The following is a 14,665-nucleotide window of genomic DNA, read 5'->3' as shown; positions in this document are numbered from 1 at the left end:
GTATTTTTGTTGTAAAAAATGTTTGTCGATTTACAGGTGGTGTATTCTTAACAACTGTCTCAACAAAAAAATCCATTTTTCCATCTTTTCTCCCAACCGTTTTTTTTAGCCGCCTTTTTCGTTAAGCTGACGTTCGAAACTGAACGAATGTTTACTTTTCTCCCTCTCATTTGACAGCGCTTTTCTTCTCACAGTCGCACCCGTACCGCATCAACAAAATTCCACATTTTCAGCATTCGTGACGTCACGGTCGCCCGTAAAAATCGACTGGAGTGAGCAGGATACCTACACCCGCCCAGCGACACCACGTACTGGGTTCGTACTGGGAGTTTCTGCTCCCTTTTCTTCCATCATGTTTATTATTTCTCTGGAAATCGTCAAGGCAGGAAGCACGGAGTCTGGCGGAAGCCATTCGTTCGCACGAATTTTTCACTCGCTTTTCCGACTAAACCGTACCGGGGGGAAATTCTGGTTAGCGTCGCAGCCAAAACAAACCGATTCCAGCAACGTGCAGAGCATCGCCGATAATCGCTCGTTTAGTGGGTGCAGCAACAACGGCAGTGTGCGTGAAAATTACTACCTCTCAAGCATCCCCCTACACCCTTCCCCGTCTCGCGTTTTCTCGCACATCAAGCCAACAATAATAATCCACTTTGCCAAAGATCGATTTACCCCCTACCCAACTCGGGTATCAGGTAGAATCGCGCCTCCGGCAGCACCAATTGTCGTGTGTTTTCCTCGTTCCAAAGTGTAAGTGTGTGTATATCCGCGTGTGTGTGTTTTATGTGATTGTGTGTACAAACGTGTTCAGTGACAATTAGTAGCATCCCTGCGAAGCAATAAGCCGATTGTTTCTCCACGGAAAAGAAAATCTTGCGAGTCGTTTTTCTTTCACCCCAGTGAAAAAGGGTGAGATAGTTGGGTTTTTTCCACGCTGCGCAGTGCTTTCTTTCGTTTTCTCACGGCTCACCGCAATTCTGCTCACTGTCATATCAACGGGTCCTTCCTGCGAACGCGACACACAAAGCAGGCGTGTGCCGAAAAACACCCGAAAACCCGAGCAAGTGTGAGACGAGTACGAGACCCCTCTATTCACACGTTGCGGAGGCGCAAGGATATCGCTAAAGGACGCTTGAATGTTTGACACGATGATGCAGCAAGCCGTATCGATTAAAGCTGAACCGGACTGGAGTGACCTTCTGGTGCCGGAACCGGATAATCGCGCGCAATACGCACTCGAGAACGTTATTCGCCAGCAGCAGCAACAGCAACTGTTGCAACAACAGCAACAGCAGCAACAACAACAGCAACAGCAGCAACAACAACAACAACAGCATCACCAGCAACAGCAGCAGCAGCAGCAACAACAACAGCAGCAGCAATATCATTTGCGCAACGGAGGCGGCGGAAGCCTGGCGCAAAATGCGAACAATCCGGCCGCAATCGTGAACGGAGCGGCGGCAGCCGGATCCAGCGCTAGCCAACAGTCGGGCGGTGCGGCCAGCGAAGACAACGAACCGCTGGACATCATCGAAGCGATCGGTGATTCGGATGACAACGATTTTGCCGAGGCAGAATCGCTGACCCTGCAGCAATACAAGGTAAGTCAATCAAGGATGCTCATGTAAAAAAAAACTCTCCAAGCGAAGGAAAACCAATCGAAGGAAAACGGTTTATTGGATCTTGGCTTTCGTAAATGTTGTATTCGTTTTAGGTTGTCTTTGCCGTTTTGTTTTGCGATCTTACGCGCTGCGCCGTTTGTTTGGCAATGGCTGTGTCAATATGGGACGCTATGAGCGGGCGTGTGTGCATGTGTGGCCCGGGTTAAACCAATAGTCTGGCCCATGTTGCTGTACCCACAGGCTGCACAACTTTTCAATGTTGCTGCGATGCGTCCCGTTTATTTGTTTAAACAACTGTGTCGGACGTTTTGTAGCCTTCGTCGGTGTAGCAGCCATCTGCTGGTGGTGATCCTCGCATACCATAGAGCAATAAAACTAGCAACGATCGATGAAGAATCATACCGCAAGCTAGCAATGAACAACACAAGACGAAATGGCCGTTATTTAGAGAATAATTCTCTCGATCAACAGCGTGATCGTGAGTTTGCTTTCGATTTAACGCGTCTTGTAGTGCACGCTATAAAGCCATGTACATGTCGGCATCAATATTTGTCGATCGTGTATGGAACGGTATGCTTACGATCGCTGCACGTACTGCAATTCTTCTGCAAACCGCTTGCCGGGTTGTGTGCCGGGAACGCTGAATTTGTAAACAGTACGGATGCATGCATGTGCTCTGAACGACCACATCTCGCATAAGGTATAAGCCCCCTTGTTTCACAGCAAATTACTATTTATTGGTCAGGATTTGTTTGTGTTTTCTCGTGTGCAATAATGCATATCATTGCGCCGTGCGGCTTTCGTTATGCAAATAGTCGAACAAAAAAGTCCTTGGATGTGTGGTTGTCACGCACACGGCCCCGCGGAGGTGTTGGAAACCGGCCGGCATATTTATAGGGGTGGCAGTTGTTGGTATGAAGAACTGTTTTCGTTGCTATTGCCCTTTAGAATTCCTAAATTCAAACAGGACTCAATTTGAGTTCTACTTTGGAATTTCTATTCAACAAATCCATCCAATCCCGGTACGGATCGATAGATTCTTTTCGGTGTGAATTCGGAGATTTTTTCCCTCCTTTGGCACGTCACGGAGTTTCAATATCATAGAAACCGGCACCCACCATCAGCATATCCTTGCACAAGGGGAACGCTTCTGTCTGGTGGCAGTAGTGCACAGGCGGATTCCCCGACAGCCAAGGGAACGAATAAACGTCTCCCCCACAGCACACCCTCCTACATCTCATCCCATCTTTAATGCCAATGCACTTTGACGGCACTTTCGCAAAGTTGGTGGTGATAAAAGCATTAAAATCCGGACGATTCTGCGTTCCGAAGACTTGCGAAGGTGCGAAGCCAATTCCGCCGCCACGCTGCTGCTGTCTCATTCTTGCTGGCGGCTCCGGTGCTCCGTCTTTTTATGATGGTCCTCAGCAGCAGGGTCCTCGTGTCCCGCTTGCTGTACGAAGCTGTCTCAGGACATGGTTCGAGAGGTGCGCAAGAGCTTTTGCAGTCGTTTCCTACGGTCTGCTTTATCGCAACGGTCGCCCTCCCCCCCCCCCCCCCCAATACCGGTGTAAAAGTTGGCAAAGAGAAATATAAACCCAAAGGAAGGAGAGGGGGATGGAATGGAAAGCGTTGAACCCACCACCCCCGTGGCACATGTACCCGGTGGGACTATTTTACTCGAGGAGCGCGCGCGGCGCAAGTGGAAAGAAGCAATGCGGGGATAAAACTCGTAAAACTTTATAACATCCCATGAATTAAACTTTATTTTACGCTGTATTTTTTATTATTTCTTCTGTTCTTTTACGACGTTTTATCGCTTTAGCTGGCACGGAACAGTTGTGTGCGTGATCAGGGAAAAGAGTAGCTTGGCTAGCTGGGTTTTTATCTCACTCCTTAGAGCGATGTTTTGTCCTGCTTTTCTAGTTATATTTCTTAATGTCGTGTTTCGCTCTACTCGTTCACATTTTACACAGTCTTTGATTATTATGTCTAGTTTTATTATTATAGCATTTTCCACTTCTTTTCAGTATTTCTCTTTTTTGTTTGCCGTTTTCCTATCTTCTCGCTTTTACTTCAGGCAGCCATTTTCGTGTTACCCCCTAATGGTTATTAATGCTGATGTTTTCGTTTTTCGTTTCTCTATATTTTCCATTTTTATGTATTATTTTATACCGTACGGTGTGAGTTCTATTTTCTAGTACCGTTGCCGCTTGCTGTGTGAGTGTGAAGGAGTGTTTTCTATTTTGAAATCATTATTTTTAAGAACTATCATTAATCCTCTAGATACTGAGCGGGGATTATTTATTTTTTGAAAACATGATTAAAATTATTTAACTTCATTCACATCGATTTTTGTACACATTTATTTTTAACTTCAATTATCTGCTTCCTTATCGAGTTTTCTTTAATGGCATCCCGAACAGTAACGTTTCTTCTTTCTCATTATCTTCAGTTTATCGGACGCTTCGCTCCGAAAATTGATAATTTATTTTACCCATTATCCTTTACCCAGCACAGCACATCAGCACATGTCCTGTGTTCCCGCGGTATCTTAACGAAGCATTTAAAAATGACAGGCGCCACTAGCCGGCTGCCACCACACCGGCACACACGTCCATACGTAGCCCCCGTTCGAATGGTAACGATCAGTATTGCTGTGTGTGTGTGTCTGGCGTTACGCTTTTGCTTTATTCCTTAGTTAATTTTAAATTGTGCAGAATAATTACACACTTTTATTACATCCCAGGCAGCCAAGTTTTCTGCCCGCAAACCCGTTAATGATTAATCCCGCGCACAGGGTGGTGGCACTGAAAATGGGTCTCGCATTTTCTTATTTCGTATCGAATTTTATATTTACTTTCTTGCTACACATTTCCTTTTATTCCCGCACTGTTTTATGATCTATAACAATCCATCTTTATCGTGTTGCAGAAACATGCCCCCTCTCGGCTGTGTATGTGTTACCCATCTCGGCCAGGCCTCTCTTTCTTGATCATTCCACGTGATCAATCCGTATCCGGTGGCAGGGCAGCATCTGCCTCTGTCTTTATGTTCAGGTTTTATTTTATTTAGTTTACTCATTTAACAGCTTTCCCGCTTGGTGTTGTTGTTAGCTCGTCGTTGTGTTTCCTACCCTTACCCCCACGGGTTGGCACAATGGTGCTCCTTTAATCGTCTTTTTCCATTGCTATTTTCGGTTGTTTTCTGTTTTCATTTATTTTTATTGTTATTGTTATGGAAGACGAATCCCCCCGTGTTTTTCGTCCACCCGACCACCGCGCTGCTTACGCTTATACAGTCGGAAATTATTTTATCTCAGTTTCCTGTGCCACAAAACTTCCTGCCTTCGCCTTGCTCGTCCCGAAAGCTTTATAATACGCTACATCGACGAAGAGAGAAGCGCACGCATTAAAATTCGTTAGTATTTCCGTTGGATGGCCAATAACACCACACCCGTGGTTCGGTCGGACGGTTGGTTGTTCGTTGCTCTCCCAAGCCGTTGTTGAGATTATATTTATATTTTGTTTCCCTTATTTCTTAGAGTAGAAAATCTGCCTTTCCCCCCATCCTTGGGCCGGCTTCCATCGGCTTCCATACATTGGTTGTGTGGGTGGAGATGAAAAAGTATTTTTATTTTATAGCACCCATCGTTTGCTGGATCAGTTTTACAACACAGGGGCACCCAATTATATACCACGGCTTATATTGCTTTACGTTTGCGCTCATTCCGAACGATTCATTCCCCCGGTCTGTTATTATGACTGTGTGTGTCTGGAGTTGGCGGTGAATTTTATGATCATATTAAAAGTTCTTTTTACCTCTTTTTTTGGAAATAATAATTTTGTTTTTCGCCCAATTATGTTTTTTTCCTTTTTTGGTTCCACGTTCGGATTTTAGCTTGTGCTGCTCTCTCTTATAAAGTGCTACCGACCATTCTTTTCTGCGAAGTCATTCATTCGCCCCCCTCCATTCCGACGAGTTATAATATTGTTGGCTGCCTGGTTTATATCTTCTGCGGCCTGTGGTTCAGACGTTAGAAATTAAAAAAAATCTCAAATTTTTATGGCAATTTTCTGTTTTTAATTGCGTTCGGATCAGTGCCACTATGGTTCAGCTTAGGACCGATAGATGGACGTTTCATTTTTCGGATGTAGTTGAAAAAAAAAGTTTTTTCAATTGATTTAGCACTGAATAATGTCATGATATACAAGCCCTGATATCTTAATATTATAAAGAGGATTGTGATATCTAGATGGCGCCACTTTTCATCACTTCAAATATGCTGCGGCTTGCAATACGGCCAGGCCGATAATCGAATTATTGTAAACGATCATTTTTTTAACACTTTTTTAATCAATTATAGTTTTCGACTGAACTATTCTAACGTATATAAATACACTTTTCAATTGCGTTAATAATCGTTAATAAAAAGGCTTCCAAAATTATACATTTTCTAAGATCAGTGAATTATATCTATTGTACATTCTTTGGTTCGTTTATTTCACATCTATCAACATTAAAAAAAGACTCCGTTTCAAAATTCCTTCAAAATAATTTCTCCCAATGTCCGCCTGTGGACCAATGTGAAGCGGCGAAACACCACGTCCTCCAATATTAATGACCGATAGTGGCCGGTAGAGTTTATTAGCGTGGCGATTTTTAAATTTTCCCAGAATTTTCTTTCATTTATTCCATAATCATTTCCTCTTTGTGGTTTATCCTATTAAATAAGGTACAATGTTTCTTCAGCCGCCAGGTTCTTCCTAATGAAGGCATAACATTTCTTCACTCATTAGCTGGTTGGATATGTTTGAACCTTTTTCCGATGCCTTTTTCAACCATCCTAAGGCTTTCAGGGTTTTTTTTGCTGGCTTTCGTAAACACAATATATTTTTATGAGCATATTTATTTTTAAATTTTCGTTTTTTTCCTGTTTCTCTGTTTCGCTTTTTGCTCCTCTAAACACTATCTAAACTAAGCTTTACCGAACATATGCGTTTGCTTTGATGCACATGTTCCTGAATTATTGTTATTATATGTTCCTTCTTTTCCGTTCCGTACATTCGGATTCGGTTTCTGTTGTTTGCTTTATCGCTTTTGTTATTCTACCCACTTTCTCACAAAGTTCACCTTTCTGTTTGCTTGTTCCTTAGGTTTCCCTATTTTCTCTGCTTTGCTGTTTAGTTTCTGTATTTAGATAGTCAATATTTCTGGATTTTTTCAACTTTTCTTATTTTTCTTCTCTGTGTTTGTTCATTTACGCCCTTATACAGCGGTATATTATTACACTTACAGTTTTTTTTTTGTTCGTTTGTCTTTAAAAGCCATTACTGGGCACAATTTTACCAAATACAGCCCCCTCGGGCATCTAAAATGTGGGATTTTAATTTGAGATTTATTGTTAGAATGTTTTCTTTTGCTCTCTCGCTCTCTCTGTCTTTCTTTCGGCTTAACGCGCCACATTTATCGCATTGTATCACGCAGTCCTAATTATCATTCTTTGTATATAGCATAAAAAGCCATAGATTTAGGTTGAGCGCTTCTGAATATGAATTTATTGTTAGGCCAATTTAGTGGGACCTGCCCAAGCTGTTGTAATTTATATCTTTTTCCCTCTGGTTTGCCTTACCTTATTTATTTGAAATCCTAAATAAATCCCAAGCAAGGTTTTACATTCGACCGCGTGCTATTTATAAGAGCTACGGCGAAGCCAGTTAAATCTTATTTTATTGCTTGTGCGCTCGGAATGTTTGAATGCGTTATTTCTTCGCTTTACTTACTTCGTCTTTTGGTGAATTTCCACCATCTTGAGCTCGGGGGTTTACCGCCGAAAGAAGCACAAATAGGATCAGTAGCTATCCGGTGTTATAATTCCGTTTGACCTTCTCTTCGTCGAAGGTAGTAGACGTCGGTTGCAAGCTATAATTTGTGTTGCTTCTAAAAGTGTTCCTCTTTTGCCCACACTTTTGTGCAACTACGATGTGCCTTCCAACAGTGTGTAATGTGAGAATCAAATATTAAAATCATAAAATGGGTACCCATTTAACGCCGCATCCGTACGAGCACACACACACACACACACACACACGCACATCAACATTGCACAGGCGCAGGCAGAGTACGGCGGCGGCGACGACGACGACTATTCGGACGAGATCGCGTTCCACGCAGGCGTCCATAATATTTAACCTAGTTTTATAACTATGCAATCAAACCATCGCAATCAAGACTCGGAAAAGGGTTCAAGGAGCCTCAGCACATACATTCACACTCCGTTTGTAGGGGGAGGCGATGGGGGTATGCGAAACAGGCCACAGACAATTGCCCGCCCTCCACACCAAGGCAGTCATATCGTCGATGGTTGATAATGTGTGAGTGAGTGGTAATAATTCTGTGCTGCCATGCTTTTAATTAAAACTCCTACGAGTTTACAGCACTGCTTTACGTGTTTTTTCCATAAAACCTTTTGGCTAGTACTAGCTACAAAATTTTCATTTCTGTTATCTTTCGGAGCCGGTGCGAACGTGGTGTGTTGTGTTTGCTAGAGGGCCATTAACATCTACGGCAGACATTAGCAACATTATTCCAATAGGCATAGGGTGGTGCTGAAGGAAAGTGTTTAATTCAATTTTTTACGACTTATAACGAGTTTCAAAACCTGGAAAGTGCTATCAAGATAAATTATAACGATATAGTTTTCTTTGCAGTATTGTTTAAATTTTGAAAAATGTTGGGTTATGTTTATGTCTTATCGTACAAGGTGAACCATCTTGCAGTATCGGAATATTTTTATCAAAACACTTGGTATAGAGATCACATTGTCTGTTGGTGCTTTTGATGCATTAGCCCCGTAAAATTTGACCCGCAGTTCGCAACATTCCGCAAAAACGTGATACAGTTGTCCAAAAATTGTCCAGAAATGTTAATTGTTTTATATGCTTTATAATTCATAATCTCTTCAAAATTGGCAACAGCTGCTTTTTGGGCTCTAATACCCGTAAAATGATCTTTAAATAATTACTAAATTGGTCCCAAAGTTTGTGGTCGTGTTTCTCAAGAAAGGGCCATCAGTTATTAGGATCACTTTTTGGTACAAATGTCTGTTGGATCCGGCAAAACGATGAAACGGATCAAAAAGTGGTTATGATCGATCCAAGTTTCTTCCATTAATGATATCGGAAGAGAAATTTTAATTCCGAGACATAAGCCACTCTCCAATAACTTAAAGACAGTGTACGTTTTGATATCTATTTAAAAATGTATGAAACAAAGCATAAGGCTAACTATGGGGTCAATTTGTACGAGGTTGTTAGAGATCATCTCTTTAAAAAATATCCAGGAAAAAGAAACCAATTTAAATTTCTCAAAAGCATTACACTTGATGGAACACCTTGTATTTGTTATTTTCCATTTAAATCATTTTTACTACGTTCTTTGACTATGTAAATTTCAAAATTTGCCTTTCAAAAAAACAAATTTGATTGCAAAGACACCTTGTACCCATTCATGCGTGTACTACACAAGTACCGGGTTGGTTTTGTGTTCGTTAGTAGGAGCTATTTGCCAGTCGTCGTCGTATAACCCCTTTTGCATAAAACATTTCATATTACACATAAATTTATATTTCTCTCATTTATTCAGACCCCCCTCCCCCTTGCACCGTCCCACCCCACGCACAGTTCCTACCCACAGCCCACCTCCCAGTACCCGGCATTTAGTCCTGGTGCTATCGCAATTTTACTGATTTTATCATTTATTTCACCCGCCCCACGCGGGTTTTCCCAGCTCCACTATCTCTATTCATGGAATTTTCCTTCCCCACTCTCGGTGTGTTTGTTTTCCACCGCTCCTGCTCACACGCAGCGAGTGCTATCCTTTTCGTTTAGCATGATTCGCTCTCAAGCAATAAACTCAACTCTCCATTCAAATACAGGTTCATCTCTTGCATTTCTCTCTCGCTATCTCTGGTGAGACTTTCTCTCTTCTCTCACTCTTTTTCGACCCCCCCCCCCCCTAACACATGTTATCTCTTCGGGGGGAGGTGGGGGTATCCGAAGAATTCCACCCTCCTGTTTTCCATGCTGCCCCCATTGTGCTTGTTGAAGTTCGGTTTCGGAGTTTTCTCGGTTCGGAAATTAAACAAAATTAAGCTCTTATCTTCTCTGTGGCGGCGGGCTTTCGTACCGTGTTACTGCCATTGTACATGGTGATTACTTTTCCCTTACTCCTCGCTCTCTCCTCCCCACCAGGGTGGGAGGGAAGGGTGTGGAGGTTCGCCATCTCTTTCTGTTTCTTTCGGTTGTTACCTTATCCCGACATTAAGCTTAAAGTTTCTCTATTGGTTTTAGTGCCATCTCGAAGGACTCGTCGAACACCACACTTCACATCATCGGGATGGAATGCTTGGATGTCCACGAGATTAGGCGCCATTCTCTATCTCTCTCTTTCTCTTCCCCCTCACCTGTACCACCTTGCGCCTCCGTCCTGGAATAGGTCTCGTTGTCCCCACTCATTCCGGTGATTCTATAGGAGGATGTATTTTGAAAATGTTACTTCATTTCTCGCTTTGATTACTAGTATTGATTTTACATTAAGTCAGTAAGTGTTATTTCGGTCGGCCACACACACACCATCTCTGCCGTTGTCCCTGGTTCGTGTTATCGGTTAGGTTTGCCCATCATGGTCGTACTTTGTTTAACTATTGTCGGTTTATATACCGCACAGAGGACGTCGAGGGCGCAGAAGGGGAAAAGAGGGGGGCGAACGGAATTGTAACTATCTATATTTATTACAGCAAATAATGAGCGTTATTCCCATTTAATGCTTGCCCCCAAACCACCATTCTGACGATGGTGTCCGCGTGTCATCATGCCGCCGCCACTGAACGTTGCGTTTCATTGCTGTAATAAGTTCGTTATTCATTCCCACCCCGGGTGGCCTTCTCCCCATCGCTTGGCGTCCCCCTTCTGATCAACGTGTCACAAATGCTAACTAGAATCCGCGCGCAATCCGACGATTTTCCTCTAAAAAAACCGTATGTGTGCGATGCCACGTGCTCTAGAGTAGTATGCCATCTAGCGGTGGATAGTGTAACTTACCTCGGGATCGGAAGCAATTTGAATGGATAGTCCAATTTGCTTCTGCCGCAAGGATGTAGCTCCTTCTCCACGAGCATCGAGCTCGATATTGAATGTCAACAGAGCGCAAAAGTGGATGGTGAGAATGTTTTTGTTTTCGTCGCAAGATAAACAAGGCCCAACCCTGCTTTCAGTACCGGCCATCTTATCTATCGCGCTGCGGGTGTAGGTTAGCGAAGGCCCTTGCGTTATCAAAACAAATCGTAAAATCGATAGGTTTTAAGTCCAAGTACATCCAGCAGCTTCGCAAAAATATGTATTTATAATATTTCACCGTCGTTAAGAATTTTCGTTCTCTCTCCTACTCTCGCGCATATTACCGCTGTGCCGAACAATGCACAATCGAATGGCTGGAATGTTAAGCATTAGTTTTAAACAACTTTCTTACATTACGGTGCTCAAGACACAAGGACCAGTTTCACGGTGTTGCCAATGTGGCAAATGGAGGACGGAGTGACAGGCTCAAGGACGATAACTGTGAGCGCTCGTCTCGTCAGTTGTCGAGTTGTGTGTGTGTGTGCGTGTTGTGTGCAAAACTTGCGCGTCCACTGATGCCTCTACTGCAATCATCATGTTTCCGCCCGACTACTCCATGCCGGAATAATTACTGACCCTCTTCTTCACCGTTCCGAATTGCCCGAAACGAACTGTGCACATTCCGCTAGGAAAGAGTTGACCACCGGAATGTTGCTTAGCGGTGAGAGTACCAGGAACTCGGACGCTAGGACGAGTGAACCACGAAGTTGTTGGGGTGGGTTTAAGGTGGTCCCAAAACATAAATTTTCAGCTCGAACTGTGAGAGCAAATCACGCAGTGTTGTTCTTGATGTGACCTCTCTCGCAAAATTCTCAGGTACTAGTGAGACTCGTTACTTCGAATGTTTACCTTCGTTCTAACATTCGCACTGAGTAAAAGGATTTCCCCACAAGGCAGGAAGGGACTAATAAAAAAAAGAAAAGGAAAACCTGCTCGGTGATGCACATTTTGCAAATGCTCCCCGCTGCAGTCCCTGTATCGTTGTAACCTTGATGAGGTCACCTGATGCTTGCTGTCCAGAAGCGGATCCCAATTTAAACACACCGATTAAAGGATAGTATTGATTTTTCCATTTACATCCAAAAAAGGAAGCAAGTTCATGTGGAGTCGTCCAGAGGGCAAAACAATGTGCTTTCGATGGCTATTACCGTTGTTCGTTAATGTTTCACCTGGCCGAGAGTAGGCAAGCTCCCCTGAAAGTCGCTTGCAAGAATTTTTGGAGCATTTACCCACTGAGCGCTCTCCTTCGACGTTTAGATTGGGTAACTTCGTTCGTTATTTCTTTGCATTATTTCATCGTTATCATTTTATGAGGCCATTAATGTATACGTGGGGCCAGCAAATGACACATCGAATGATGATGCTTGCCGAGAGACGTTGAGCCCTCAGTCGTTCGGATGCGGATGATGATGATGACGATGATTATGGATATTTCTGGAAAACGGAAATGATTTTATATACGTATGTATGTGTATCTGTATATAGTGGCCATAGTATAGCAGTGTTTCTTTGTTGCCTCTACCATTTATGTCGTAGCTATAATTTGTTCGCATCTTAGCTTTCGGTGGTTTCCAGTTTCATCCAGCCATCCAAAGGGGCTCCGAAGGGGGGACGAAGGATCATTCAGATGGACCGCTTCGCCCGACCATCCATTACTCTTCTCATCCGTGGCATTGTCCTGCCGATCTTCACCGGGGCTATACGGGGTTTGGTTCAATGAGATAATTAAATTTTAAAATAATATCATTATATTATCCAACGCAGTGGCATCTCTGGCTCCTCCGGCATTAACTGTGTGTTGGGATGATGATGATGATGATGGTGAGTACGACAGCGACATCGATGGGTTGGAAGCATAAAATTAAAATAGCGTACGAAACGAGTTGTACCCGAGCGGGGAACGCAGCAGCAACAGAAGAACGAGTTGAAGAATGGGGTTCACGTGAGCCTTCATGGCTCTGTAACAATGTATATAAAAGTAGCGTCTTACATAACTTTTTAACATGATTTACAAACATTTAGCACATAGCTGCTACTTATGCGATGGTTCTTCCGCGTGAGGACCAAAACCAGCGTACAGCGAACGGGAGTAAAATTGCGTTTCACATACAATTTATCTTTATTATTTGTTTCTGGCCAAACTTCCCTGCTGTCGGTGGGAACCACTAAGGGTTGGGCGTACACTAAGTCGACAGGCAAGAGCTATTACTACCGATCGACTGGGTCTTCCGGTTGTTTAGCGCCATATAGTACTTTGTTTTGTGCAGAACTAGCTTCCCTGCACAATCTGGACGTGGCACTGTAACGCATTTTATGGTTGCATCCTTACGAGTTAGGAGAACCGCCTTCGAGCATCAAACAACGCCCGATGCAACCACCCTAGGCAATCAATCGCCACGATATGAATTCCATATGTGTGTGGAAGCTATATTTGTCAGTTCTATCGCCTTCAACGTCAAACGGTGATGGAACAAACGTTCCAGGCGCGGCTGTCAAGTGCTGTGGAACCTAGAAAACACTGGGGGAGACAAGTTCGTTAGCAACGTGCCTTGTTGTATGAATCTAATAATTCTAAATTTCACTTCAATTAACCATTGCCCCGGGAGAAGTGAACGAGCGGTGCCTGCTGTGTAGTGTTAAGGGGTACGGTATTGCCGTTACACGTTCTCGGTACATCGGTGGCATCACTTTGAAATGAGATACGACAGCAAGGCAACACTCGCTAGTGCTTATTAGGATATAGAACGCTTGTTAGATAGGCCTTGGGGGAGAGAGACCAGAGCACACATACAAGGATTTATGCCCTGCTGTATGATTTAAAATTTACCACACTTTGATGCGTTGTACAGTTCGAGAGTGGTAATTACCATTCGTATCTTCTCATTTTGATCTGCTCGTATATGGGTCTTCCAGTAACAGATGTATGCGCGAGTTTTGCTTTATTTTGGGCACTGGAAATCATTCGCTTTACCATCTGGATATATCTTGAAGGGATCTTGCAGGGAACTTACATGGCTGATGATAGTGTTTGGTTTCGAAAAATAATGCTGGTTGTTCATCGTTCGTGCGCTTCGTTATATTAGACAGGCTGTATCTCACTCTCTGTAGGAGTTTCTGTTCTCTTGTTATTGCTTTCTATACCGTGAATCGTTAAGCCTGATTGATGATGGTGAGAAAGCACCAACAACTCATCCGTACCCGTCCAATCCTTCAGTTTTCCCTGTCTGTATCTTGTTTGTGGGTAACGCTGTTTGCTCAGTTGGATCTTATACATTGCAGCTGTATTTATTACAGGCTTAGCATATGGGTACTCCCTCAAAACGAGTTCCCTCTTTTAGATATGCTATTCGTTTAACGCACAATTCTAAAGAAGTATTCATTTCAATGAGCTATATCTCGTAGCATTGTTCGAAACTATTTGGGATATTCGGTCGATAAGAGCAAGACGATATACTGTCTTCTCATATGTTCACAGCGAGACAATAAGCATTAATGATAAATGCAAAACCGATTTCTACATCTCATTGTCGTTCGCAGTGACGAGTTTAACAGTGAGAGATCTTCACAGACCTAGCCGTCTAAGAATGTCTACCAATCGACTTCGTCGTGAGAAGATCCTGGTCATCCGGTCTGGATATTGTCTCTTCATCCACCAAGAGACATCATAGGCGAGTGGCCACGTCGTCCAAGAGACCTCTTCTACCATGAGACCTTATACTCATACACAGACCTCATCTACCAAGAGGCCTTGTCGTCGTCCTTCTTTTCGTTTAAGGTGTCTTATTGTTTTATTGGTCTAAGTGTTTTCAACACCCATATAACAGCTCCATAAAAATTGAAGAGACCTCTTGCATCCCAAGTTTGTTG

General features: G+C 43.2%; 1 protein-coding gene across 1 annotated transcript in view; it reads left to right on the top strand.

Annotated features, from left to right (window-relative positions):
- The first annotated feature begins 352 nt into the window (after positions 1-352).
- The window catches only part of LOC118511239 (mediator of RNA polymerase II transcription subunit 13-like), a 67,460-nt gene continuing 53,147 nt past the window's right edge, over positions 353-14,665 (top strand). Inside the window, exons 1-2 of the mRNA XM_036054077.1 lie at positions 353-562; positions 750-1,601. Of these exons, the coding sequence (XP_035909970.1) occupies positions 1,137-1,601 (465 nt within the window). The 5' untranslated portion in view covers positions 353-562; positions 750-1,136. The remainder of the gene's footprint in view (positions 563-749; positions 1,602-14,665) is intronic.

Source organism: Anopheles stephensi, chromosome 3 (genome assembly GCF_013141755.1).
Source record: "Anopheles stephensi strain Indian chromosome 3, UCI_ANSTEP_V1.0, whole genome shotgun sequence".
Lineage (NCBI taxonomy): Eukaryota > Metazoa > Arthropoda > Insecta > Diptera > Culicidae > Anopheles > Anopheles stephensi.
The sequence above is the reverse complement of the archived record's forward strand: the minus strand, read 5'-3'. Positions and strand labels throughout refer to the sequence as shown.